We start from the raw sequence: 27,488 nt of genomic DNA, 5'->3' as shown, positions 1-27,488 counted from the left end.
TATGGGGAAGTCACACAAGGGAGAAAGGAATGGGAGGAGATGTTGATCGGGTTAATTGAAGTAGGGTGGGTGTGGGGCATAAACACTGGCATGGACCAGTTGGGCTGAATGGCCTGTTTCTGTGCTGTACATTCAATGTAATAACATGAACAGTCCACCGGTGCGCTCGAGGCCTTCCGTGACCGGTGGGTACCGGAGGGACTGGCGTGCATCATCACCACTGAAAATAGAATCTTAATTAAATTTAAGTTTCCTTTAAACTTTTTTTTGTTATGTTACAGGTTTTATTGGTTGTGATGGTTGACTTTTAATAGGCAATTGCCTGTGATAAGGAGAAAAACAAAAATAACATTAACAGTCAAATCAAGGGAATCATCAGCACAACAGATTGAAAGATTAAACAGCAGTACAAGAATTTATAAAACATTCATCCATTCCACGTTCCTGTCACCCCAGCTGTCTACAGGGCCCTGCGCTGCAGAACAGTGTGAACTCGCTGGTGTCTCAGCAGGTCATTGGAGCTTTTAAAGCTCTTCCCACAGTCAGAACATGTAAACGGTCTCTCATCAGTGTGAACAAGCTGGTGTCTCAGCAAGGTAAATGAATCAGTGAATCCCTTTCCACACACGGAGCAGGTGAACAGCCTCTCCCCAGTGTGAACTCGCTGGTGTCTGGTCAGATCCCTGGGGCATTTAAAGCTCTTCCCACAGTCGGAACATGTAAACGGTCTCTCATCGGTGTGAACAAGCTGGTGTCTCAGCAGGTGGGATGTGCGAGTGAATCCCTTCCCACACACGGAGCAGGTGAACGGATTGTGCTTGGGGTGACTGCGCCGATGAACTTCTGGCGTAGACGGGGAACTGAATCCCTTCCAACCATCCCCACCTTTACCCGGTTTCTCCCCGGTGTGACGGTGCATGTGTCTCGCCAGGTCAGGCAATCGGCTGAGTCCGAGTCCACACATGGAACACGTGTGCGGTTTGTCCGCGCTGCGATCGCTGCTCTTTCCTTCCATGTGCAAAGGCTGATGATATTCAGGTCCGGATGAATCGAGCGACTCTGTCAGATCTTGACGTGATGTTTGGTTTGAGCTTCCTGTCTGTAAATGCTCCACTTCTAAAACCCTGTAAAAGGAGTGTAGAAAGGGGTAAAAGGGAGAATGTTGTCTCATGTCCCCTTTTCCAGCCCAGGGGCAGTGAAGCTGATTTTCAGGCCCCAGCTGCTGCACAGGTTGGTTGAAAGGATCAACAGTAATGGCGGCTGCAATCCCCACAAGCCCCCGTGCTCCAGAACGCGCTCCGGCCGCCGCACTGAGTTGTGGCTGACCCCGCGCATGCACCCCATGGCCCCGCCCTCTCATGCTCCACAGGCGCCCGGCCTGCACCGCGCATGCTCAGCACACCCCCTGGGCCCCTGTCAATCATCCTCCCCCGCGCCTGTGCACTGGGCCCGAGCTCCAGGCTGCCGCGCGGGGCTTTCTTTGTAAAGTCGGCGTTGGTGAAGAGCCACAATCAGTGAGGGAAACATAGAAGATAGGAGCAGGAGTAGGCCATTCGGCCCCTCGAGCCTGCTCCGCCATTCAACAAGATCATGGCTGATCATCCAAACTCAGTACCCTGTCCCTGCCTTCTCCCCATATCCCTTGATCCCTTTAGCCTTAAGAAATATATCCAACTCCTTCTTGAATATATTTAATGATTTGGCCTCAACTGCCTTCTGTGGTAGAGAATTCCACAGGTTCACCACTCTCTGGGTGAAGAAATTCCTCCTCATCTCTGTCCTAAATGGCTTACTCCTTATCCTTAGACTGTGACCCCTGGTTCTGGACTCCCCGACCATCGGGAACATCCTTCCTGCATCTAGTCTGTCTAGTCCTGTTAGAATTTTATAATTTTCAATGAGATCCCCTCTCATTCTTCTAAACTCCAGCGAGTATAAGCCCAATCGACCCAATCTCTCCTCATACGTCATTCCTGCCATCCGAGGTATCAACCATTTGCCTTCTTAACCGCCTGCTGCACCTGTATGCTTACCTTCAGCGACTGGTGCACAAGGACACCCAGGTCTCGTTGCACTTCCCCTTATCCCAACCTATTGCCGGTCAGATAATAATCTGCCTTCCTGTTTGTACCACCAAAGTGGATAACCTCGCATTTATCCAAATTATACTGCATCTGCCATGCTTCTGCCCAATCACCCAACCTGTCCAAATCATACTGGAGTTTCTCGGCATCCTCCTCACAGCACACACGCCCACCCAGCTTTGTGTCGTCTGCAAACTTGGAGATATTACATCTAGTTCTCTCGTCTAGATCATTTATATATATTGTGAATAGCTGGGGTCCTAGGACCGATCCCTGCGGTACCCCAGTAGTCACTGCCTGCCACTCGGAAAAAGACCCGTTTATTCCAAGTCTTTGCTTCCTGTCTGCCAACCAGTTCTCTATCCAAGTCAATACCTTGCCCCCAATCCCATGTGCCTTAACTTTACATGCTCATCTCTTATGCGGGACCTTATCGAAGGCCTTCTGAAAGTCCAAATACACCACATCCACTGGTTCTCCCTTATCTATTCTACCAGTTACATCCTCAAAAAATTCCAGTACATTAGTCAAGCACGATTTACCTTTTGTAAATCCATGTTGGCTTTGTCCGATCCTGTCACTGTTTTCCAAGTGCTCTGCTATTACATCTTTTATAATAGACGCTAGCATTTTCCCCACTACCGATGTCAGGCTTACTGGTCTGTAATTCCCCGTTTTCTCTCTACCACCTTTTTTGAATAGTGGGGTAACATTAGCTACCCTCCAATCCATGGGTACTGTTCCAGATTCCATCGAATGTTGGAAGATGATCAGCAATGCATCTACTATTTCTAGGGCCACTTCATTAAGTACCCTAGGATGTAGTTTATCAGGCCCTGGGGATTTATCGGCCTTCAATCCCGTCAATTTCCCTAACACCATTTCCCTACAAATACTGATTTCTTTCAGTTCCTCCCTCTCATTAGCAGTAACATAGAAGATAGGAGCAGGAGTAGGCCATTCAGCCCCTCAAGTCTGCTCCACCATTCAATGAGATCATCGCTGATCATCCAAACTCAGTACCCTGTCCCTGCTTTCTCCCCATATCCCTTGATCCCTTTAGCCTTAAGAAATATATCTAACTCCTTCTTGATGCGCTGTCCCCAGGTGAGAGTAGCTCAGTCAGCACAGAGCTGGGGCTGGAATCTGGGAGAGGGGCCGCAGGCAGTGGGCCTGGCAAAGGGACAATCACTGATTGAATAATAAACAGGGGTAAGGGCACACTAACCTCACATCATATATATCTATAGCTTAAGTAGACAGATTTTAAGCCAAACGATGGGACTGATGGCTGCAATTCCCGTGCCATGCGGGAACTCCGGGACGCTTCACGTGTCCTGGTGAACCGCGTGTGCGGGTAGCGCCTCCTGTGGCTGGAACTCAAGCTTAGGGTCTCTGAGCTTGGGGAGCGGCTGGAGTCACTGCCGGGCAGACGGGAGGCTGAGAGGTTCCTGGAGCACACGTTCCAGGAGGGGGTCACCCCGCAGCCACAGAGTTCATGGGAATTGTAACTGGGTGGCCGCCCAGCAGGGTTTGAGGAGGCAAGGCAGTGCAGGAATCCCCCGGGAGTGCGGCGCTCTCAAACCGGTTTTCAGTGCTGAATCCCGGTGAGGGTGACGACACTTCGGGGGAGAGTGCAGTCTAGAGCGCATCCACTGCACTGTGGGGCAAGGCCAATTTCAGTGGGATGAGAATGAATCTGGCCCGGGTAAATTGGAATCAAAGATTGGCAGGAAAAACTGTAGAGGAACAATGGGCTGCCTTTAAAGAGGAAATAATTCGGGTACAGTCGAGGTACATTCCCACTAAGGGGAAATGTAGGGCAACTAAAGTCAGAGCTCCCTGGATGACGAAAGAGATAGAGAGTAAGATGAAGCAGAAAAAGAGCGCGTATGACAGATGTCAGGTCGAGAATACATCTGAGAATCAGGCTAAATATAGAAAGTTCAGAGGAGAAGTGAAAAAGAAAATACGAGGGGCAAAGAGAGAGCATGAGAATAGAATGGCAGCTAACATAAAAGGTAATCCACAAGTCTTCTATAGGCATATAAATAGTAAACGGGTAGTAAGAGGAGGGGTGGGGCCGATTAGGGACCAAAAAGGAGACCTACGCACGGAGGCAGAGGGTAAGGCTGAGGTACTAAATCAGTACTTTGCATCTGTCTTCACCAAGGAAGAAGATGCTGCCATAGACATAGTGAAGGAGGAGGTAGAGGAGATACTGGATGGGATAAAATTGATAAAGACAAGGTACTAGAAAGGCTGGCTGTACTTAAAGTAAATAAGTCACCAGGACCGGATGGGAGGCATCCTAGTACGCTGAGGGAAGTGAAGGAAGAAATTGCGGAGGTACTGGCCATAACCTTCCAAATCCTCATTAGAAACTGGGGTGGTGCCAGAGGACTGGAGAATTGCAAATGTCACACCCTTGTTCAAAAAAGGGTGTATGGACAAACCCAGCAACAACGGGCCAGTCAGTTTGACCTCGGGAGTGGGGAAGCTTTTAGAAACAAAAATCAGGGACAAAACTAACAGTGTGGATTAATTAAGGAAAGCCAGCACGGATTTATTAAAGGCAAATCGTGTTTAACCAACTTGATGGAGTTTTTTGATGAGGTAACAGAGAGGGTTGATGAGGGCAATGCGGTTGACGTGGTGTGCATGGATTTCCAAAAGGCGTTCGACAAAGTGCCACATAATAGGCTTACCAGCAAAGTTGAAGCCCATGGAATAAAAGGGACAGTGGCTGCATGGATAGGGAATTGGCTAAGTGACAGGAAACAGTGAGTAGTGGTGAACGGTTGTTTTTCAGACTGGAGGAAGGTACACAGTGGTGTTCCCCAGGGGTCGGTTCTAGGGCCACTGCTTTTCTTGATATATATTAATGACTTGGATGTGGGTGTACAAGGCATAATTTCAAAATTTGCAGATGACACAGAACTTGGAAGTATAGTGAACAGTGAGGAAGATAGTGATAGACTTCAAGTGGACATAGACAGGCTGGTGGAATGGGCGGACACGTGACAGATTAAATTTAATACAGAAAAATGTGAAGTGATACATTTTGGTAGAAAGAATGAGGAGAGGAAATATAAACTAAAGGGTACAATCCTAAAGTGGGTGCATGAACAGAGAGACCGAGGGGTATATGTGCACAAATCATTGAAGGTGGCAGGGCAGGTTGAGAAAGCAGTTAAAAAAGCCTACGGGAACCTGGGATTCATGAATAGAGGTATAGAGTACAAAAGTGTGAAATTATGATGAACCTTTATAAAACACTAGTTCGGCCTCAACTGGAGTATTGTGTCCAATTCTGGGCACTGCACTTTAGGAAGGATGTGAAGGCCTTAGAGAGGGTGCAGAAAAGATTTACGAGAATGATTCCAGGGATGAGGGGCTTCAGTTACATGGATAGACTGGAGAAGCTGGGGTTGTTCTCCTTGGAGCAGAGAAGATTGAGAGGAGATTTGATCGAGGTGTTCAAAATCAAGAGGGGACTGGACAGAGTAGATAGAGAGAAACTCTTCCAATTGGCAGAGGGGTTGAGAACCAGAGGACACAGATTTAAGCTGATTGACAAAAGAACCAAAGGCGACATGAGGAAAAACTTTTTAACGCAGCGAGTGGTTAGGATCTGGAATGCACTGCCTGAAAGGGTGGTGGAGGCAGATTCAATCACCGCTTTCAAAAGGGAATTGGATAAGTACCTGAAAGAGAAATATTGCAGGACTTCAGATTCCTGGGGCAGGAGGGACCAGTTCTGGGGCAGGAGGGACCTGTCCAAGGTGGACGGGTTGCACCTCAACAGAGCTGGGACCAATGTCCTCATGGGACGGTTAACTAGTGCTGTGGGGGAGGGTTTAAATTAATTTGACAGGGGGATGGGCACCAGGATGAAACATTAGAGAGGAGAAACAAGGTGAAGAGAGGACTGGGAGAGACAAGTAGCACTAGAGGGACAGAATTGCTGGTCATCTTCCAAAATTCGATAGACTGGAACAGTTCCCATGGATTGGAGGGTAGCTAATGTTACCTCACTATTCAAAAAAGGTGGTAGAGAGAAAACGGGGAATTATAGACCGGTAAGCCTGACATCGGTAGTGGGGAAAATGCTAGAGTCCATTATAAAAGATGTAATAGCAGAGCACTTGGAAAACAGTGACAGGATCGGACAAAGTCAACATGGATTTACAAAAGGTAAATCATGCTTGACTAATCTACTGGAATTTTTTGAGGATGTAACTGGTAGAATAGATAAGGGAGAACCAGTGGATGTGGTGTATTTGGACTTTCAGAAGGCTTTCGATAAGGTCCCGCATAAGAGATTAAAGTGTAAAGTTAAGGCACATGGGATTGGGGGCAAGGTATTGACTTGGATAGAGAACTGGTTGGCAGACAGGAAGCAAAGAGTTAGAAACATAGAAACATAGAAGATAGGAGTAGGCCATTCGGCCCCTTGAACCTGCTCCGCCATTCAATGAGATCATGGCTGATCATCCAAATTCAGTACCCTGTCCCTGCCTTCTCCCCATATCCCTTTAGCCTTAAGAAATATATCCAACTCCTTCTTGAATATATTTAATCAATTGGCCTCTACTGCCTTCTGTGGTAGAGAATTCCACAGGTTCACCACTCTCTGGGTGAATAAATTCTTCCTCATCTCTGTCCTAAATGGCTTACCCCTTATCCTTAGGCTGTGACCCCCGGTCCTGGACTCCCTGACCATCGGGAACATCCTTCCTGCGTCTAGTCTGTCTAGTCCTGTTAGAATTTTATAAGTTTCAATGAGATCCCCTCTCATTCTTCTAAACTCCAGCGACTATAAGTCCAATCGACCCAATCTCTCCTCATACATCATTCCTGCCATCCCAGGTATCAGCCTGGTGAATCTTCGCTGCACTCCCTCCATGGCAAGAATATCCTTCCTCAGATAAGGCAAACAAAACTGCACACAATACTCAAGGTGTGGTCTCACCAAGGTCCTGTACAACTGCAGCAAGACATCCTTGTTCCTGTACGCAAACCCTCTCGCTACGAAGGCCAACATACCATTTGCCTTCTTAACCGCCTGCTTCACCTGCATGCTTACCTTCAGCGACTGGTGAACCAGGACCAGTACAAGATAGATTAAGGCGATACTTAGTACAACTAAATCAGGAGGTACAAGCACTAAATAAAGAAGTAAAGAACCAACAACAGATTAAAGATCTAGAAAGGCAGAATGCTGGACTTAAACCAGACGAGTTGCCCAGAATAGGTCAACAAGTAATGACGCAAGTTATCGGAAGAAAGGGAATGGGGCCCGTTGAATGGGGCCATATACTGTATTAATGACAAGTGATACGTGTGTTTGACTACAGGAACCGATGGGTATGCGATGGAAGCAATGGACCCAGGTGAAACCATTTAACACTAAAGACCCCCATTCTACCCTCTCCTCTAGGGGAAAGAGCTCGGAAGACGACCAGACCTCTGTTTAAATTACAGATAAACATGGATCCAGTCGACCCTTTATATCAGAGGGTCCGTCTCGGGGAGAAGAAGCTCTCCCTGTTTACCCTTACACCTGAGAACTCATTCTTAATGTGGAAGCAAGTCATCCTCGGTTCCGAGGGACTGCCTAAGAAGAAAGAAGAAGATATAATTGGAGTAAGACTTCTTTACTCCTGTACTCAAATCCTCTTGTAATGAAGGCCAGCATACCATTTGCCTTCTTAACTGCCTTTCACGACCACCGGACATCCCAAAGCGCTTTACAGCCAATTAAGTACTTTTGAAGTGTAGTCACTGTTGTAATGTGGGAAACGCGGCAGCCAATTGGCACACAGCAAGCTCCCACAAACAGCAATGTGATAATGACCAGATAATCTGTTTTTTCATCATGTTGATTGAGGGATAAATATTGGGCTCAAAACACCGGGGATAACTTCTTTGAAATAGCACCACGGGATCTTTTACGTCCACCTGAGGGGGCAGACGGGGGCCTCGGTTTAACGTCTCATCCGTAAGACGGCACCTCCGACACTGCAGCGCTCCTTCATTACTGCCCCTCCAACAATGCGGCTCTCCCTCAGTACAGTCCCTCCGACAGTGCGGCGCTTCCGCAGTATTCCCCCCCCCCGCCCCGACAGTGCGGAGCTCCTTCATTACAGCTCCTCCGACAATGCAGCTCTCCCGCAACACTGCCCCTCCGACAGTGCGGCGCTCCCTCAGTACTGCCCCTCCGACAGTGCAGCGCTCCCTCAGCACCGCCCCTCCGACAGTGCTGCACTCCCTCAGTACTGCCCCTCCAACAGTGCGGCGCTCCCTCAGCACTGCCCCGCACTGGAGTGTCAGCCTCGCTTTATATGCTCAAGTCCCTGGAGCGGGATTTGAACCCACAACCTTCTGACTCTGCTATCCACTGAGCCACAGCTGACTCCAGTCTTTTACACAGTTTCCTCATAACTTCCTTGCTTTTGCACTCTACGCCTCTCCTAAAGCAGGGAGTTATGATGAATTATTAAACAGTTTTTTTTGCAGAGTGACCCAGGCTGTCTGTTGGAAACAATTGTGCATTTGAAAGCAGCTTGTATTGTGAAGCTTGTGCCCCTTTGCCAGGCCCGCTGCCTGCGGCCCCTCTCCCAGATTCCAGCCCCAGCTCTGTGCTGACTGAGCTGCTCTCACCTGGGGACAGCGCGTCACAATCGGCCCCAGCGCACCTGAGCTGGAGAGGAGGCCCCGCCCCCTTGCCGCGCCGCCATTGGTTGGAGGACCAGGCCGCCCAGTTCAGTCCTCCCAGCTCAGCGCTCCCGTCCGAATCTCAGGTTTGGTTTTTCTCGTATTTTTTACTTTATAATCTCGCTCTCCGCTCCCCCACCACCTCGATTTAAATCGATTCCCCATCAGTTTACTTTACCCCGGCTGCTGATTCCGCCTCTTCCTGCACCTCATTGGCTGACACCGCTGTCAATCGACAGCACGAGGGTGAAGGGTGGGTGATTGACAGGTGACGATTGCTAGAAGCGCCTGCCCGCGCTGTGATTGGTGCAGGGGAAGGCAAGTACGGGCCCCGGGCCCACGTGGGGGAGACAAAGGCTGGCTGGAGCGCATGCGCAGCCCGCCTCGCACCGTTGGGAAGCTTTTCAAATATTTTTTTTTGCGACACAAATTGAAAACACTCATTAATTCCCCCAACCTCCTCCCCTCTAAAGTGCGATTATTATTATTTTTGTTCTTCCTCATTTGTGTGGGGTATCTTTTTTTTACCTTGCGGTGGCGTGCGCCGAGCCAACCGACCCCTTGGCGTTGCGTGCTGGCGTCAGCGCGTAATCAGAGAGGGGGGTGATTGACGCGAGGCGCCCGCCAATCAGGAGCGCAGAAAACGCTGGGAGGACGGTCCTCCAACCAATGGCGGCGCGGGAGGGGGGGGGCGGGACCTCGGTGGGCTGCAGGCCGCTTTCCTGCTTTCATTGTCTGCAGGAGCTGTTAAAGGGAAGAGGAGGAGGTGGAAAAAACCTAGCTTGTGAGTGTTTAGTCCTTTGCATTACCTTTATTGCAAGGCTATTCATCAACTGCATTCATTTAAAAATAAGTGAACCTTTTCTCTTTTTGACTTTTATCCAGAACAAAGAGCCCTGGTGCTGTGAACATTTTGGTGGGCAGCCACTTTTAAAGGGACAAAGACCAGCATTCTTCCTCCTCGCTCTTGTGAGTATTTGTGGTGGGTGAGAGGGTGGGGAGTGAGTCAAAGGGGATTGCGGCCCCTTTTCGACAAAAAAATTATTGCTTGGCCATTTAAAGGGGAATGGGTGACCCCCAGGTATTTAAAGGGGCAGTGCCTCTTTCTGTATCATGTAAGAGCAGGGAGGTTCTGCTTGAACTGTACAAAACACCAGTTAGGCCACCGGCTAGAGTGCTGCGTGCAGTTCTGCTCGCCCCATTGCAGGAAAGATGTGACTGATAGAGACGGGAGATGTACAAGGATGTTGCCAGGACCAGAGAATTTCAGCTACAAGGAAAGATTGAATACATAGAAGATAATCTACATCCTAGGGTACTTAAGGAAGTGGCCCTAGAAATAGTAGATGCATTGCTGGTCATCTTCCAAAATTCGATAGACTCTGGAACAGTACCCATGGATTGGCGGGCAGCTAATGTTACCCGACTGTTCAAAAAAGGTGGTAGAGAGAAAACGGCCTACTCCTGCAAGTACAAGCCCAATCGACCCAATCTCTCCTCATACTTCATTCCTGCCATCCCAGGTATCAGCCTGGTGAATCTTGGCTGGACTCCTTCCATGGCAAGAATATCCTTCCTCAGATAAGGCGACCAAAACCGCACACAATGCTCAAGATGTGGTCTCACCAAGGCCCTGCACAACTGTAGCAAGACATCCTTGTTCCTGTACTCAAACCCTCTCGCTATGAAGGCCAACATACCATTTGCTTTCTTAACCACCTGCTGCACCTGCATGCTTACCTTCAGCGACTGGTGCACAAGGACACCCAGGTCTCGTTACACTTCCCCTTCTCCCAATCTATTGCTGTTCAGATGATCTGCCTTCCTGTTTTTGACACCAAAGTGGATAACCTTGCATTTATCCACATTATATTGCATCTGCCATGCTTCTGCCCAATCACCCAACCTGTCCAAATCATCCTGTAGTTTCTCGGCATCCTCCTCACAGCACACACGCCCACCCAGCTTTGTGTCATCTGCAAATTTGGAGATATTACATCTAGTTCCCTTGTCTAGATCATTAATATATATTGTGAATAGCTGGGGTCCAAGGACCGATCCCTGCGGTACCCCACTAGTCACTGCCTGCCACTCGGAAAAAGAGCCGTTTATTCCAACTCTTTGCTTTCTATCTGCCAACCAGTTCTCTATCCAAGTCAATACCTTGCCCCCCAATCCCATGTGCCTTAAATTTACACGCTAATCTCTAATGTGGGACCTTATCAAAAGCCTTCTGAAAGTCCAAATACACCACATCCACTGGTTCTCCCTTATCTATTTTACTAGTTACATCCTCTAAAAATTCCAGTAGATTAGTCAAGCACGATTTACCTTTTGTAAATCCATGTTGACTTTGTCCGATCCTGTCACTGTTTTCCAAGTGCTCTGTGATATACCTATCAATTCCTCCAATAAAAGGCGAAGAGTTACGAAGGTGACTAAAGGTTTTTATTGACTAAATAACAGAGCCCACTCTCGTGGGTGATCCGATCCAAGCAGGAGGAATACCAGCCAGTCGCTCACCTTTATACCTGGCCTGGTGGGTGGAGCCAAGGCGGAGTCGGCAGTGGTCATCCCAGGTATAGCAGTGTGGCAAGAGGCGACCTCGTACCGTGATACAATAGTGGTCAGTGATACAGTTATAACGAACAGTGGTGAACAGTGCTAACTACTAACAGTGATACGATAGTGAACGTGGTTTACCACATTCACCCCTTGTTTAGAATTAAGTCCGGCGGGGTGAAGTGTACTACCAATTCTGGTAGGTCAGTCTGTCCGGAGGCTTCGTAAGCCTCTCCGATCGCCGCAGCGGTGGTGTTGCCTTATCCGGTGCTGGTGCCTTATCCGGTGTTGATGCTGGTGTTTGCGTGGTCGGCGAGGGCTCGTGGGGTTCCGGCATGCCGTCTACCTGGACTGAGGTTGGGGGGGGTGGTGGCGGTGTTTCCGGATCGGCTGAGGGTGCGAGGTCTCGTAGGGAGACAGTGTCCTCCCGCCCGTCTGGGTACGCCACGTAGGCGTACTGGGGGTTGGCGTGCAGGAGGTTCACCCTCTCGACCAGGGGGTCCGTTTTATGGGTCCTCACGTGTTTCCGCAGCCAGACCGGCCCCGGGGCGGTCAGCCAGGTTGGTAGAGTGGTTCCCGTAGTCGACTTCCTGGGGAAAACGAACATTCGTTCATGGGGGGTGGTGTTAGTGGCCGTGCAAAGTAATGACCGGATGGAGTGCAGCGCTGTCGGGAGGACTTCTTGCCAGCGGGAGGTTGGGAGGCCCTTAGACTTTAAGGCTAAGAGGACGGCCTTCCATACCGTCGCGTTCTCTCTTTCCACCTGACCGTTACCTCTGGGGTTGTAGCTGGTGGTCCTGCTTGCTGCAATACCTCTCTCTAGGAGGAATTGCCGGAGTTCCTCGCTCATGAAGGAGGAGCCCCGGTCGCTGTGTATATAGTTCGGGAACCCGAACAAGGCGAAGAGGGCATTCAGGCACTTAATGACCGTGCTACTGGTCATGTCGGGGCAGGGGAAGGCAAAGGGGAAACGGGAGTACTCATCAACGATGTTGAGGAAGTACACATTACGGTCAGAGGACGGGAGGGGCCCCTTAAAGTCGATGCTCAGGCGCTCGAAGGGGCGGGTGGCCTTGATCAGGCTTGCTCGGTCCGGCCTATAGAAGTGCGGTTTGCACTCCGCACAGGTCTGGCAGTTCCTGGTCATGGTCCTGACCTCCTCGATGGAGTAGGTCAGGTTGCGGGCCTTAATGAAATGGTAGAGTCTGGTGACTCCGGGGTGGCAGAGCTGGTCGTGGAGGGTCTGAAGCCTATCGATATGCGCGCTGGCGCATGTCATTCGTGAAAGGGCATCAGGGGATTCGTTCAGCTTGCCTGGCCGGTACAAGATCTCATAATCGTAGGTGGAGAGCTCGATTCTCCATCTCAAAATCTTGTCATTCTTGATTTTGCCCTTCAGCTTGTTATTAAACATGAAAGCCACCGAACGCTGGTCGGTGAGGAGGGTAAATCGTTTGCCTGCCAGGTAGTGCCTCCAGCGCCGTACTGCCTCCACGATCGCCTGGGCCTCTTTCTCGACCGACGAATGTCGGATCTCGGGGCCCTGTAGGGTCCTTGAGAAGAAGGCCACTGGCCTCCCCTCCTGGTTTAGGGTGGCGGCTAAGGCGAAGTCGGATGCGTCGCTCTCCACCTGAAAGGGGATGGACTCGTCCACTGCGTGCATCGTGGCCTTGGCTATGTCTCCCTTAATGAGGGAGAAGGCCGCGCACGCCTCCTCCGTGAGGGGGAAGGAAGTGGCTTTCAGGAGGGGTCTGGCTTTGTCCGCGTAATTGGGTACCCATTGGGCATAGTAGGCGAAAAGCCCCAGGGTTCTCCTAAGTGCTTTAGGGCAGTGGGGGAGGGGTAGCTCCATGAGGGGGCGCATTCTTTCTGGGTCGGGGCCGATGATTCCGTTCTCCACTACGCAGCCGAGGATGGCAAGGCGCGTGGTGTTAAACACGCATTTCTCCTTATTGTAGGTGAGGTTCAGCCGTTGGGCCGTACGGAGGAATTTCTCCAGATTCGCGTCATGTTCCTGCCGGTCGCGGCCGCAGATAGTGACGTTATCTAGGTAGGGGAATGTAGCCTGCAGTTCGTTCTGGTCAACCATCTGGTCCATCTCCCTTTGGAAGACCGAGACCCCATTAGTGACACCGAAGGGGACCCTAAGGAAGTGGTATAGGCGCCCATTCGCCTCGAAGGCGGTATACTGGCGGTCCTCAGGGTGGATAGGGAGTTGGTGGTAGGCCGACTTCAGGTCGATGGTCGAGAATACTTTATACTGTGCAATCTGATTGACCATGTCAGATATGCGGGGGAGGGGGTATGCGTCCAGCTGGGTATATCTGTTTATGGTCTGGCTGTAGTCGATGACCAGGCGGTTTTTATCGCCGGTCTTTACGACTACGACCTGGGCACGCCAGGGGCTGCTGCTCCCCTCGATAATGCCCTCTTTCAGGAGGCGCCGCACCTCAGAGCTAATGAAGGCTCTGTCCCCGGCGCTATACCGCCTGCTTTTGGTAGCGACGGGTTTGCAGTCAGGGGTAAGGTTAGCAAACAGAGAGGGTGGCGGGACCTTGAGGGTGGAGAGGCTGCAGGTGTTACGCGGTGGGCGGTTTAACGTTTGCTGGTTGTTGACTGTGAGTGGGGGGAGGGGTCCACCGTATGCTAGGGTTACGCTTTGGAGGTGGGATTGGAAGTCCAGCCCTAGTAGGACGGCAGCGCAGAGATGGGGGAGGACGAGGAGTTTAAAGTTTTTATACTCCGTGCCCTTAACCGACAGGGTCACGACACAGTAGCCGCTGATGTCCGTGGCGTGGGACCTCGATGCCATCGAGATTCGGCTGCGCGTTGGTAGGACAGAGAGGGAGTAGTGGCTCACCGTGTCTGGGTGGATGAAGCTCTCCGTGCTTCCGCTGTCGAACAGGCAGGTCGTGGCGTGGCCGTTCACTTTGATGTCCATCATTGACTTGGACAGATGGTGCGGGCGGGCTTGGTCCAGGGTGACGGAAGCTAGTGTGTAGCTGAGCGAGTCGTTGTCATCTGCGGGCGAGGCGGTCGGGCGTGGTGAGTAAAATGGCGTCTCCCACGAGGTAGGGCCCCATGAGGCACTATTGGGGTCGGTTGCCTTAATCAAAGATGGCCGCCTCCATGACTCATGTGTGGGGATGCTGGCCTCAGTTGCCCTAAACAAAGATGGCCGCCCCCATGACTCATGTGTGGGGATGCTGGCCTCAGTTGCCCTAAACGAAGATGGCCGCCCCCATAGTTCGCATGCGGCACTGCTGGCCTCTGAGGATCCGCTCCTGCAGGCCTTGGAGAAGTGGCCTTTCTTCAGGCAGGTTTTACATATGGAGTTCTTGGCTGGGCAGCGCGACCTCGGGTGCTTCTCCTGGCCACAAAAAAAACAGCCGGCGGCCCGATCGCGGATGCCCGATGTCGGGGCCGGTGCCGGGGGTGGCGGGGCCGGTCGGGTCCGGGACGCAGAGGTAGGTCCCGGGGGCGGCGCTGGGAAGGGTGCTGTGGTAGGGGTCGGGCCCGAGTCCCAGGGTCGCGAGCAGTACCTGGTGAATGCTTCCTGATCTTGGTGGGCCACTTCCAGGGAGATAGCGAGGGCTTCAGCTTTTTCCATGCTGAGGTCTTTAGCTTCCAGCAGTCTTTGCCGTGAGTACTCGGACCGTAGGCCTTTCAGGAATGCGTCGCGGATATTATCTTCAGTATTTTCGGCTGCCGACACCGATTTAAACTCACAGTTCCTGGCGAGTGCATATAGCGCCTGTGAGAATTCGGCTACTGATTCTCCTGGCTGTTGCGGCCGTGATCTTAGGAGGTGCCTAGCGTACATGTAGTTTACCGGGGTCCGGTACTTCTGTTTCAGCAGGTTGATGGCGGTCTCGTAGGTAGTCATGTCCTCGATGAGAGTGTATACTCTCGGGCTCAGTTGTGCCTGCAGGACACTTAGTTTGGATGCCTGAGGGACGCTGGATTCTCTCAGGTATGATTCGAAGCAGACCAGCCAGTGTTTAAAGTCTGCGGCTGAGTTTGCTGCTCGTGGGTTCAGGTCCAGGTACGGCGGTCTGAGGGCTCGCAGCCAAGCTGGCTGGTGTGGCTGTGCTCCTGGGAGCTGCGCTGGTGGCTCCTCCGCCGGTTGTGACTCGTTGTCGGACATCATTAAATTTAGTCAATAAAATTGATATACCTATCAATTCCTCCAATAAAAGGCGAAGAGTTACGAAGGTGACTAAAGGTTTTTATTGACTAAATAACAGAGCCCACTCTCGTGGGTGATCCGATCCAAGCAGGAGGAATACCAGCCAGTCGCTCACCTTTATACCTGGCCTGGTGGGTGGAGCCAAGGCGGAGTCGGCAGTGGTCATCCCAGGTATAGCAGTGTGGCAAGAGGCGACCTCGTACCGTGATACAATAGTGGTCAGTGATACAGTTATAACGAACAGTGGTGAACAGTGCTAACTACTAACAGTGATACGATAGTGAACGTGGTTTACCACACTCTGCTATTACATCTTTTATAATGGACTCTAGCATTTTCCCCACTACCGATGTCAGGCTTACCGGTCTGTAATTCCCCGTTTTCTCTCTACCACCTTTTTTGAATAATGGGGTAACATTAGCTACCCTCCAATCCATGGGTACTGTTCCAGATTCCATCGAAAACCCAGCAGCTTCTCCTCCATCTCCACTCCAGCTCAAACTGCTGCAACAAAAAGACCTATACAGGAGGCCAGGGATCTACCTTCCGTCACCTGCAATAAAACTTCCCGACAGCCGCTGACGAATGGCGGCCGCAGCACCCACAATGCCCCGCGCCCCAGAAACTGCTCTATCCAACGCGCTGATTTCCCCGCTGAGAGTGCGCACGCTCCCCGGGGCCGCGGGCCATTCTGGGAGCCTTGCTCCTGTCCTTTGTCCCGAGTCGGACTCGGTGGAACAGGCTGAAGAAACCGGGAAGCGGCGGCTCGGATGGGGGAGGTGCTGCACTCTGGGTTTCCTGGTGCCGGGGCTCTGGCCGCACGTCCGCCGGGCCCGGCTGCTCTGATTCTGATTGAGGTTTTTGATGAGGTAACAGAGAGGGTTGATGAGGGCAATGCAGCTAACGTGGTGTACATGGATTTCCAAAAGGCGTTCGACAGCGTGCAAAGTTAAGGCACTTGGGATTGGGGGCAAGGTATTGACTTGGATAGAGAACTGGTTGGCAGACAGAAAGCCAAGAGTTGGAAGAAACAGGTCTTTTTCCGAGTGGCAGGCAGTGACTAGTGGGGTACCGCAGGGATCGGTCCTTGGACCCCAGTTATTCACAATATATATTAATGACCTGGACGAGGGAACTAGATGTAATATCTCCAAGTTTGCAGATGACACAAAGCTGGGTGGGCATGTGTGCTGTGAGGAGGATGTCGAGAAACTCCAGTATGATTTGGACAGGTTGGGTGATTGGGCAGAAGCATGGCGGATGCAATATAACGTGGATAAATGCGAGGTTATCCACTTTGGTGTCAAAAACAGGAAGGCAGATTATTATCTGACTGGCAATAGATTGGGAGAAGGGGAAGTGCAACGAGACCTGGGTGTCCTTGTGCACCAGTCGCTGAAGGTAAGCATGCAGGTGCAGCAGGCGGCTCAGAAGGCAAATGGTATGTTGGCCTTCGTAGCGAGAGGGTTTGAGTACAGGAACAAGGATGTCTTGCTGCAGTTGTACAGGGTCTTGGTGAGACCACATCTTGAGTATTGTGTGCAGTTTTGGTCGCCTTATCTGAGGAAGGATGTTCTTGCCATGGAGGGAGTACAGCGAAGATTCACCAGGCTGATACCTGGGATGTCAGGAATGATGTATGAGGAGAGATTGTGTCGATTGGGCTCATACTCGCTGGAGTTTAGAAGAATGAGAGGGGATCTCATTGAAACTTATAAAATTCTAACAGGACTGGTCAGACTAGATGCAGGAAGGATGTTCCCGATGGCGGGGGAGTCGAGAACCATGGGTCACAGTCTAAGGATAAGGGGTAAGTCATTTAGGACAGAGATGAGGAGGAATTTCTTCACCCAGAGAGTGGTGAACCTGTGGAATTCTCTGCCACAGAAGGCAGTAGAGGCCAATTCATTAAATATATTCAAGAAGGAGTTAGATATATTTCTTTTGGCTGAAGGGATCAAGGGATATGGAGAGAAGGCAGGGACAGGGTACTGAATTTGGATGATCAGCCATGATCTCATTGAATGGCGGAGCAGACTCGAGGGGCTGAATGCTCCTCTCTTCTATGTTTCTATGTTCAGCCTCAGACAAATGTTAGGGAGAGGGATGGAGTCAGTGGCTAGGGAACGGAGTTTGTGGGGTGTCTGTCCCTTTAACTACAATTCATAGAATTATAGAAATTTACACCACAGAAGGAGGCCATTCGGCCCATCTTGTCCGTGCCGGCCGAGAAAGAGCTATCCACCCTAATCCCACTTTCCAGCACTTGGTCCGTAGCCTTGTAGGTTACAGCACTTCAAGTGCATATCCAAGTACTTTTTAAATGTGATGAGAGTTTCTGCCTTATGCGGGACCTTATCGAAAGCCTTCTGAAAGTCCAAAGACACCACATCTGCTGGTTCTCCCCAATCAATTTACCAGTTACATCCTCAAAAAATTCCAATAGATTAGTCAAGCACGATTTACCTTTTGTAAAGCCATGTTGACTTTGTCCGATCCGGTCGCTTTTTTCCAAGTGCTCTGCTATTACATCATTTATAATGGACTCTAGCATTTTCCCCACTACCGATGTAATTCCCTGTTTTCTCTCTACCACCTTTTTTGAATAGTGGGGTAACATTAGCTACCCGCCAATCCATGGGTACTGTTTCAGAGTCTATCGAATTTTGGAAGATGACCAGCAATGCATCTACTATTTCTAGGGCCACTTCCTTAAGTACCCTAGGATGTGGATTATCAGGCCCTGGGGATTTATCGGCCCTCAATCCCATCAAGTTCCCTAACACCATTTCCCTACAAATACTGATTTCTATCAGTTCCTCCCTTTCATTACACCCTATGTTCCCCGACATCTCTGGGAGGTTATTTGTGTCCTCCTTTGTGAAGACAGAACCAAAGTATGTATTTGATTGGTCTGCCATTTCTTTGTTTCCCATTATAAATTCCCCTGATTCTGACTGCAAGGGACCTACGCTTGACTTCACCAATCTTTTTCTCTTCACATATCTATAAAAGCTTTTACAGGCAGTTTTTATGTTCCCTGCAAGCTTACTCTCATACTCTATTTTCCCCCTCTTAATTAATCGCTTTGTCCTCCTTTGTTGGATCCTAAACTGCTCCCAATCCTCAGGTTTACTGCTTTTTCTGGCCAATTTATATGTCCTTTCCTTGGATCTTATGCAATCCCTAATTTCCCTTGTTAGCCACGGTTGAGTCACCTTTTTTGTTTTATTTTTATGCCAAACTAGGATGAACAAATTCTGTAGTTCATCCATGCGATCTTTGAAGGTTTGCCATTGCCCATCCACCGTCAACCCTTTGAGCGACATTCCCCAATCAATCCTACCCAACTTGCACGTCATAACACCGTAGTCTCCTTTATTTAACTTCAGTACCCTAGTCTCTGAGTCAACTATTTCACTCTCCATCTTAATGAAGAATTCTATCATATTATGAACGCTCCAACCCAAAGGGCCTCACACAACAAGATTGCTAATTAATCCTTTCTCATTACATAATACCCAGTCTAAGTTGGCCTGTTCTCTAGTTGGTTCCTCGACATATTATAAAGCAATATACAGAGTAAAGCTCCCTCTCCACTGTCCCATCAAACACTCCCAGGGCAGGTACAGCACGGGTTAGATACAGAGTAAAGCTCCCTCTACACTGTCCCATCAAACACTCCCAGTGCACGTACAGCACGGGTTAGATACAGAGTCAAGCTTCCTCTACACTGTCCCATCAAACACTCCCAGGGCAGGTACAGCACGGGTTAGATACAGAGTAAAGCTCATTCTACACTGTCCCATCACACACTCCCAGGGCAGGTACAGCACGGGTTAGATACAGAGTAAAGCTCATTCTACACTGTCCCATCACACACTCCCAGGGCAGGTACAGCACGGTTTAGATACAGAGTAAAGCTCCCTCTACACTGCCCCATCAAACACTCCCAGGGCAGGTACAGCACGGGTTTGATACAAGGTAAAGCTCCCTCTACACTGTCCCATCAAACACTCCCAGGGCAGGTACAGCACAGATAGATACAGAGTAAAGCTCCCTCTACACTGTCCCTTCAAACACTACCAGGGCAGGTACAGCATGGGTTAGATACATAAGAACATAAGAAATAGGAGCAGAAGTAGGCCAATCGGCCCCTCAAGCCTGCTCCGCCATTCAATAAGATCATGGCTGATCTGATCCTAACTGCCAATCTACTATCACAGAACCATCTCCTGAATCTAACAGAATTAGACACACGAAATAGGAGCAGGATCAGGCTACACGGCCCCTGGGCCCGCTCTGCTACCCACAGGGCCATGTCCGATCCAAACCTAGACTCATGTCCAAATTCCTGCCCGCTCCCCTTAACCCTTAATTCCCTTTACTTCTAGGAAACTGTCTATTTCTGTTTTAAATTTATGTAATGATGTAGCTTCTACAGCTTTTTGAGGCAGCATATTCCATGGACCTACCACCCTCTGAGTGAAGTAGTTCCTCCTCATCTCACTTTTGAAAGAGCAGCCCCTTATTCTAAGACTATGCCCCCTAGTTCTAGTTTCACCCATCATCGGGAACATCCTCACCGCATCCACCCAATCGAACCCCTTCATAATCTTATATGTTTCAATAAGATCGCCTCTCATTCTTCTGAACTCCAATGAGTGGAGTCCCAATCTACTCAACCTCTCCTCATATGTCCATCCCCGGGATTAACCGAGTGAACCTTCTTTGTCCTGACTCGAGAGCAAGTATGTCTTCTCTTAAGTATGGACACCAAAACTGTATGCAGTATTCCAGGTGCGGTCTCACCAATACCTTGTACAACTGAAGCAATACCTCCCTATTTTTATATTCTATCCCCCTAGCAATGAAAGCCAACATTCCATTGGCCTTCTTAATCACTTGCTGCACCTGCATACTAACCTTTTGAGTTTCGTGCACTAGGACCCCGAGATCCCTTTGTACTTCAGTACTTTCCAGTTTCTTGCCATTAAGATAATAACTTGCTCTACGATTTTTCCTGCCAAAGTGCATAACCTCACATTTTCCAGTATTGTATTCCATCTGCCAAATCTCTGCCCACTTACTTAGCCTGTCTATGTCCCCTTGCAGGTTTTTTATGTCCTTCTCACTCACTACTTTCCTCCCATCTTAGTATCATCTGCAAACTTTGATATGTTACACTCGGTCCCCTCCTCCAAATCATTAATATAGATTGTAAAGAGTTGGGGACCCAGCACTGACCCCTGCGGAACACCACTAGTTACTGATTGCCAGTCTGAGAATGAACCATTTATCCCAATTCACTGCCTTCTGTTAGATAGCCAATCCTCTATCCATGCCAGAATATTACCCCCAATCCCGTGATTTTTTATCTTAAGCAATAATCTTTTGTGTGGCACCTTGTCAAATGCCTTTTGGAAGTCTAAATACACTACGTCCACTGGTTCCCCTTTATCCACCCTATATGTTACTTCCTCAAAGAACTCCAGCAAATTTGTCAAACATGACTTCCCCTTCATAAAACCATGCTGACTTTGTCCTATTAAATTATGATTATCCACATGTCCTGTTACTGTCTCCTTAATAATGGACTCCAAAATTTTACCTACCACAGATGTTAGGCTGACCGGTCTATAGTTTCCAGCCTTCTGTCTACTGCCCTTTTTAAATAAGGGTGTTACATTAGCAGTTTTCCAGTCTGCCAGGACCTTTGCTGAGTCCAGGGAGTTTTGGAAAATTATTACCAATGCATCCACAATCCCTACCGCCACTTCCCTCAAGACCCTAGGATGTAAGCCATCAGGTCTAGGTGATTTATCCGCCTTGAGTCCCATTATTTTACCGAGTACCACTTCCTTAGTGATTTTGATTGTGTTTAGCTCCTACCCCCCTATAGCCCCCTGTTTGTCCAGTGTTGGGATATTCTTAGTGTCCTCTACTGTAAAGACTGATACAAAATATTCATTGTGTTTTTGCCATCTTTCCCACCATTAATTTCCCGGTCTCATCCTCTAAGGGACCAACATTTACTTTAGCCACCCTTTTTCTTTTTATATAGCTATAAAAACTCTTACTATCTGTTTTTATATTTTTTGCTAATTTACTTTCATAATCTATCTTCCCTTTCTTAATCAATCTTTTTGTTATTTTTTGCTGTCTTTTATAGTTTTCCCAATCCTCTATCCTCCCACTAGATTTGGCTACCTTATATGCCCTTGTTTTTAGTCGAATACTATCCTTAATTTCTTTTCTTAGCCATGGATGGCTGTCTTTTCTTTTACACCCTTTTCTTCTCAGTGGAATTTATATTTTTTGGAAGTTGTAAAATAACTCCTTAAATGTACACCACTGATCATGTATCGTCTTACCCTTTAATCTATTTTCCCAATCCACTCTACTCAATTCCGCTCTCATACCTTCATAGTCTCCTTTATTCAAGCTTAGCACGCTTGTTTGAGATCCAACCTTCTCACCCTCTAATTGAATATGGAATTCAACCATGTTATGGTCACTCATTCCAAGGGGATCCTTTACTCGGACATTTTTAATTAATCCTGTCTCGTTACAGAGGACCAGATCTAAGGTTGCTTGCCCCCTGGTCGGTTCAGTTACATACTGCTCAAGAAACCCATCCCTAATACACTCAATGAACTCATCCTCAAGGCAGCCCTGCCCAATTTGATTTGTCCAATTAATATGATAGTTAAAATCCCCCATAATTATAGATGTTCCCTTATTACAAGCCTCAACTATTTCCTGATTGATACTCCGTCCAACAGAGTTGCAACTGTTCGGAGGCCTATAGACTACGCCCACTAGTGTTTTTTTCCCCTTATTATTCCTTACCTCCACCCAAACTGTTTCATTATCCTGATCTTTTGACCCAATATCATTTCTCTGTATTACAGTGATTCCATCCTTTATTAACATAGCCACCCCACCTCCCCTTCCTTCCTGCCTGTCCTTCCTGATCGTTAAATAACCTGGTATGTTTAATTCCCAGGCATTGTCACCCTGCAGCCATGTTTCTGTAATGGCCACAAGATCATACCCATATGTAGTTATTTGTGCCATTAACTCGTCTATTTTGTTACGAATGCTACGTGCATTCAGATGGAGAACTTTCAAATATGTTTTAAGAACATAAGAACATAAGAAATAGGAGCAGGAGTAGGCCAATCGGCCCCTCGAGCCTGCTCCGCCATTTAATAAGATCATGGCTGATCTGATCCTAACCGCCAATCTACTATCACAGAACCATCTCCTGAATCTAACAGAATTAGACACACGAAATAGGAGCAGGATCAGGCTACACTTAGTTCCTGCTTTTGCCCTTTTTATTACTTTACCTTTTACTCCATACCTTCTGCCCGTTTCTGACACGCTCTGGTTTTTAATTTCCTCACTGCTACCTAAGTCTATGACCTTCTCTGTTGTCATTTTTATTATTTGCTCTCTAGGAACCTCCCCCCCACTAGTTAGTTTAAAGCCCTCTCTGCAGCCCTAGTTATATGATCCGCCAGGACTCTAGTCCCAGCACTGGCCAAGTGAAGCCCATCCCAATGGAACAGCTCCCTCCTGCCCCAGTACTGGTGCCAGTGTCCCAGGAAGCAAAACCCATTTCTCCCACACCAGTCTTTGAGCCACGCATTTAACTCTCTAATTTTATTTGTCCTAGCCAAATTCGCTCGTGGCTCAGGTAATAATCCATTTTTGCCCTTGAGGTTCTGTTTTTTAATTTGACCCCTAGCTGCTCATACTCCTTTAACAGAACCGGCTTCCTAGTCCTATCTACGTCGTTTGTACCAACATGGACCACGACAACTGGATCCACCCCCTCCCACTGCAAGTTTCTTTCCAGCCCAGAGGAGATGTCCTTAACCCTGGCACCGGGTAGGCAACACAGCCTTCGGGACTCTCGCTCTCGGCTGCAGAGAACTCTATCTATCCCCCTAATAATACTATCCCCTACCACTACAACATTTCTATTTACTCACCCCTCTTGAATGGCCCCCCGTTCCACGGTGCTGTGGCCAGGTTGCTCATCCTCCCTGCAGTCCCTGCTCCTGTCCCCACAGGGAGTAAGAACCTCAAACATGTTGGACAAGAGCAAGGGCTGCGGCTCCTCCAGATCTACCTCCTGGATCCCCGTACCTGCCTCACTCGTAGTCACACCGCCCTGTCCCTGACCATGGGCTACATCTGAATGAATTAACTTCATAGGTGTGACCACCTCCTGATACAGAGTCCAGGTACTTCTCCCCCTCCCTGATGTGTCGCAGTGTCTGAAGCTCAGACTCCAGCTCATCAACATGGAGCTGGAGTTCCTGTAGCAGCAGACACTTGTCACAGACGTAATCACCGTGAGCCTCAATGGGGTCCACCGGCTCCCACATCTCTCAACAGTAACACATCACCTGCTCCATTCTATGTAATTAATTAAATTTTTTATTGTTAGTTATGGACACCCTCTGCCCGATTTTAGATGCTAGTATCCCCTTTAATTAATTGGATTTAAATTAAATCAATCCCTCTAGTTACACCAGTTAAATGGTTTACCAACAGTCACTCTGCACCAGAAAGGCCTTATTAACTACAACCCACAGAGTTAAAGTTTGAAAAGAGCACCTAACACCCCACTTACCCAAACTTACACTTACCCAAACTCACAGCACTCTTTGATGACTCGCACTCAGTGCTTGCTCGCACTAGGACTGGTCTTTTTATACTGTTTGTTTGTTTGTTTACAGCCAAATGAGTCACCCCTGCTGATTGGTTAGAAATCTGGTTTCCACTGCCTGCTGTGCCAATTTACTCCAACTGCAGTGTAACCTTGTTTTACTCTTCTTAAACCAACAGAATCCCAAATATTTTATTTTCCCCTTTACTTAAACTGCTGAAGTAATCTTATCAAGAATGATTTAAAGAGAAATAACAATTAAAGAACTCTGAAGAACAGAGTAAAGCTCCCTCTACACTGTCCCATCACACACTCCCAGGGCAGGTACAACAGGGGTTAGATACAGAGTAAAGCTCCCTCTACAAAGTCCCATCAAACACGCCCAGGGCAGGTACAGCACGGGTTAGATACAGAGTAAAGCTCCCTCTACACTGTCCCATCAAACACTCCCAGGGCAGGTACAGCACGGGTTAGATACAGAGTAAAGCTCCCTCTACAATGTCCCATCAAGCACTCCCAGGTCAGGTACAGCATGGGTTAGATACAGAGTAAAGCTCCCTCTACACTGTCCCATCAAACACTCCCAGGGCAGGTACAGGATGCGTTAGATACAGAGTAAAGCTCCCTCTACACTGTCCCATCAAATACTCCCAGGGCAGGTACAGCACGGGTTAGATACAGAGTAAAGATCCCTCTACATTGTCCCATCACACGCTCCCAGGGCAGGTACAGCACGGGTTAGATACAGAGTAAAGCTCCCTCTACACTGCCCAATCAAACACTCCCAGGGCAGGCACATCACTGGTTTGATACAAAGTAAAGCTCCCTTTAGACTGTCTCATCAAACACTCCCAGGGCAGGTACAGCATGGGTTAGATACAGAGTAAAGCTCCCTCTACACTGTCCCATCAAACACTCCCAGGGCATGCACGTCACGGGTTAGATACAGCGTAAAGCTCCCTCTACACTGTCCCATCAACCACACCGAGGGCAGGTACAGCATGGGTTAGATACAGAGTAAAGCTCCCTCTACACTGTCCCATCAAACACTCCTAGGGCAGGTACAGCACAGGTAGATACAGAGTAAAGCACCCTCTACATTGTCCCATCAAAGACTCCCAGGGCAGGTACAGCACGGGATAGATACAGAGTAAAGCTCCCTCTACACTGTCCCCTCAAATACTCCCAGGGCAGGTACAGCACGGGTTAGATACTGACTAAAGCTCCCGCTACACTGTCCCACCAAACACTCCCAGGGCAGGTACAGCACGGGTTAGATACAGAGTAAAGCTCCCTCTACACTGTCCCATGAAACACTCCCAGGGCTGGTACAACACGGGTTAGATACAGAGTAAAGCTCCCTCTACACTGTCCCATCAAACATTCCCAGGGCAGGCACAGGACGGTTTAGATACAGAGTAAAGCTCCCTCTACACTGCCCCATCAAACACTCCCAGGGCAGGTACAGCACGGTGTTGATACAAAGTAAAGCTCCCTCTACACTGTCCCATCAAACAGTCCCAGGGCAGGTACAGCACGGGTTAGATACAGAGTAAAGCTCCCTCTACACTGTCCCATCAAACACTTCCAGCGCAGGTACAGCACGGGTTGAATACAGAGTAAAGCTCCCTCTACACTGTCCCATCAAACACTCCCAGGGCAGGTGCAGCACGGGTTAGATACAGAGTAAAGCTCCCTCTACACTGTCCCATCAAACACTCCCAGGGCAGGTACAGCACGGGTTAGATATAGAGTAAAGCTCCCTCTACACTGTCCCATCAAACACTCCCAGGGCAGGTACAGCACGGGTTAGATACAGAGTAAAGCTCCCTCTACACTGTCCCATCAAACACTCCCAGGGCAGGTACAGCACGGGTTAGATACAGAGTAAAGCTCCCTCTACACTGTCCCATCAAACACTCCCAGGGCAGGTACAGCACGGGTTAGATACAGAGTAAAGCTCCCTCTACACTGTCCCATCAAACACTCCCAGGGCAGGTACAGCATGGGTTAGATACAAAGTAAAGCTCCCTCTACACTGTCCCATCAAACATTCCCAGGGCAGATACAGCACGGGTTAGATACAGAGTAAAGCTCCCTCTACACTGTCCCATCAAACGCTCCCAGGGCAGGTACAGCACGGGTTAGACACAGAGTAAAGCTCCCTCTACACTGTCCCATCAAACGCTCCCAGGGCAGGAACAGCACGGCTTAGATACAGAGTAAAGCCCCCTCTACACTGTCCCATCAAACACTCCCAGGGCAGGTACAGCACGGGTTAGATACAGAGTGTCAGCCGTGGCTCAGGCAGCAGCACTCTCTCCTCTGAGTCAGAAGGTTGTGGGTTGAAGTCCCACTCCAGAGACTCGAGTCTAAAACTCTGTGCTGCCCCTCCAGTGCAGTGCTGAGGGAGTAAAGCCCAGTGCAGAATAAAGTTCCCTCTGCACTGCTCCACTAACAGGCCTGAACCCCAAACTCAGAAGAGCGCCCTCTGCTGCATTCCACTTGTCTCAGCAGCGGGAGAAGCAGGCGGCGGAAGTCCCGCCCCTCGGACACTCCGATTGGTTGGAGGACCCGCCGCCACCTTAGTCCTCCACGCTCCGCCCGCTCTCTCCCTATTGGTCGGAGCTCCCGTCAGTCACCACCTTGGAGTTGATGACGTGCCCCAGTCCGGCTCCCTGCAGAAGACAAGGGGCTGCGGCCGCTCAATCCGCTCCGCTCGGTGCCGGGAGGGCGCTGGGACGGTCCGGTTTGTATTTTCTTTTTATTTATCTCCCCGCCCGCGCTTCTCTCCGCTATATATAAAAAAAAGAACCCTGATAAAACTCACTTTCCGCCGGTGATCCGGACTCTTGCGGTTGCCCGGGCCTTCCCCAGAATGCGAGGCCCTGCGCAGGCACGGTAGCGGCTTATCCTCGGGAGTGGGGCCCGGCGGCGCATGCGGAGTAGGGGGAGGGGGCGGGGCCTGTTCAGAGCCCGCGCTCACCTTGGAGCGGCGCATTCGGAGTAGGGGGAGGTGGCGGGGCCTGTTCAGAGCCTGCGCTCACCTTGGAGCGGCGCATGCGGAGTAGGGGGAGGGGGCGGGGCCTGTTCAGAGCCTGCGCTCACCTTGGAGCGGCGCATGCGGAGTAGGGGGAGGGGGCGGGGCCTGTTCAGAGCCTGCGCTCACCTTGGAGCGGCGCATGCGGAGTAGGGGGAGGGGGCGGGGCCTGTTCAGAGCTCACCTCCAACAATGGGAACAACAACA

General features: G+C 49.6%; 2 protein-coding genes and 1 pseudogene across 2 annotated transcripts in view; 1 reads left to right on the top strand and 2 right to left on the bottom strand.

Annotated features, from left to right (window-relative positions):
• LOC147118294 (proteasome activator complex subunit 1-like) overlaps nt 1–27,488 on the bottom strand; it is a 1,298,587-nt gene that overhangs the window by 1,187,972 nt on the left and 83,127 nt on the right. The gene's annotated exons all lie outside the window — the stretch shown is intronic.
• LOC147118298 (uncharacterized) overlaps nt 1–27,488 on the top strand; it is a 97,703-nt pseudogene that overhangs the window by 63,515 nt on the left and 6,700 nt on the right.
• Nucleotides 162–27,243, bottom strand: LOC147118299 (uncharacterized). The gene is made up of 2 exons (XM_085983709.1): nt 27,072–27,243; nt 162–1,124 (listed from the first exon to the last, which is right to left on the bottom strand). Exons 1-2 carry the CDS (start codon nt 27,179–27,181, stop codon nt 461–463), a joined length of 774 nt encoding a protein of 257 aa, XP_085839835.1. The 5' UTR covers nt 27,182–27,243; the 3' UTR covers nt 162–460.

The sequence above is a fragment of the Somniosus microcephalus genome, chromosome 4 (assembly GCF_052327205.1).
Source record: "Somniosus microcephalus isolate GS21.2 chromosome 4, FLI_Smic_1.0, whole genome shotgun sequence".
Taxonomy (NCBI): Eukaryota; Metazoa; Chordata; class Chondrichthyes; order Squaliformes; family Somniosidae; genus Somniosus; species Somniosus microcephalus.
Note: the sequence above shows the minus strand (reverse complement) of the source record. Positions and strands in the feature narration are given on the sequence as shown.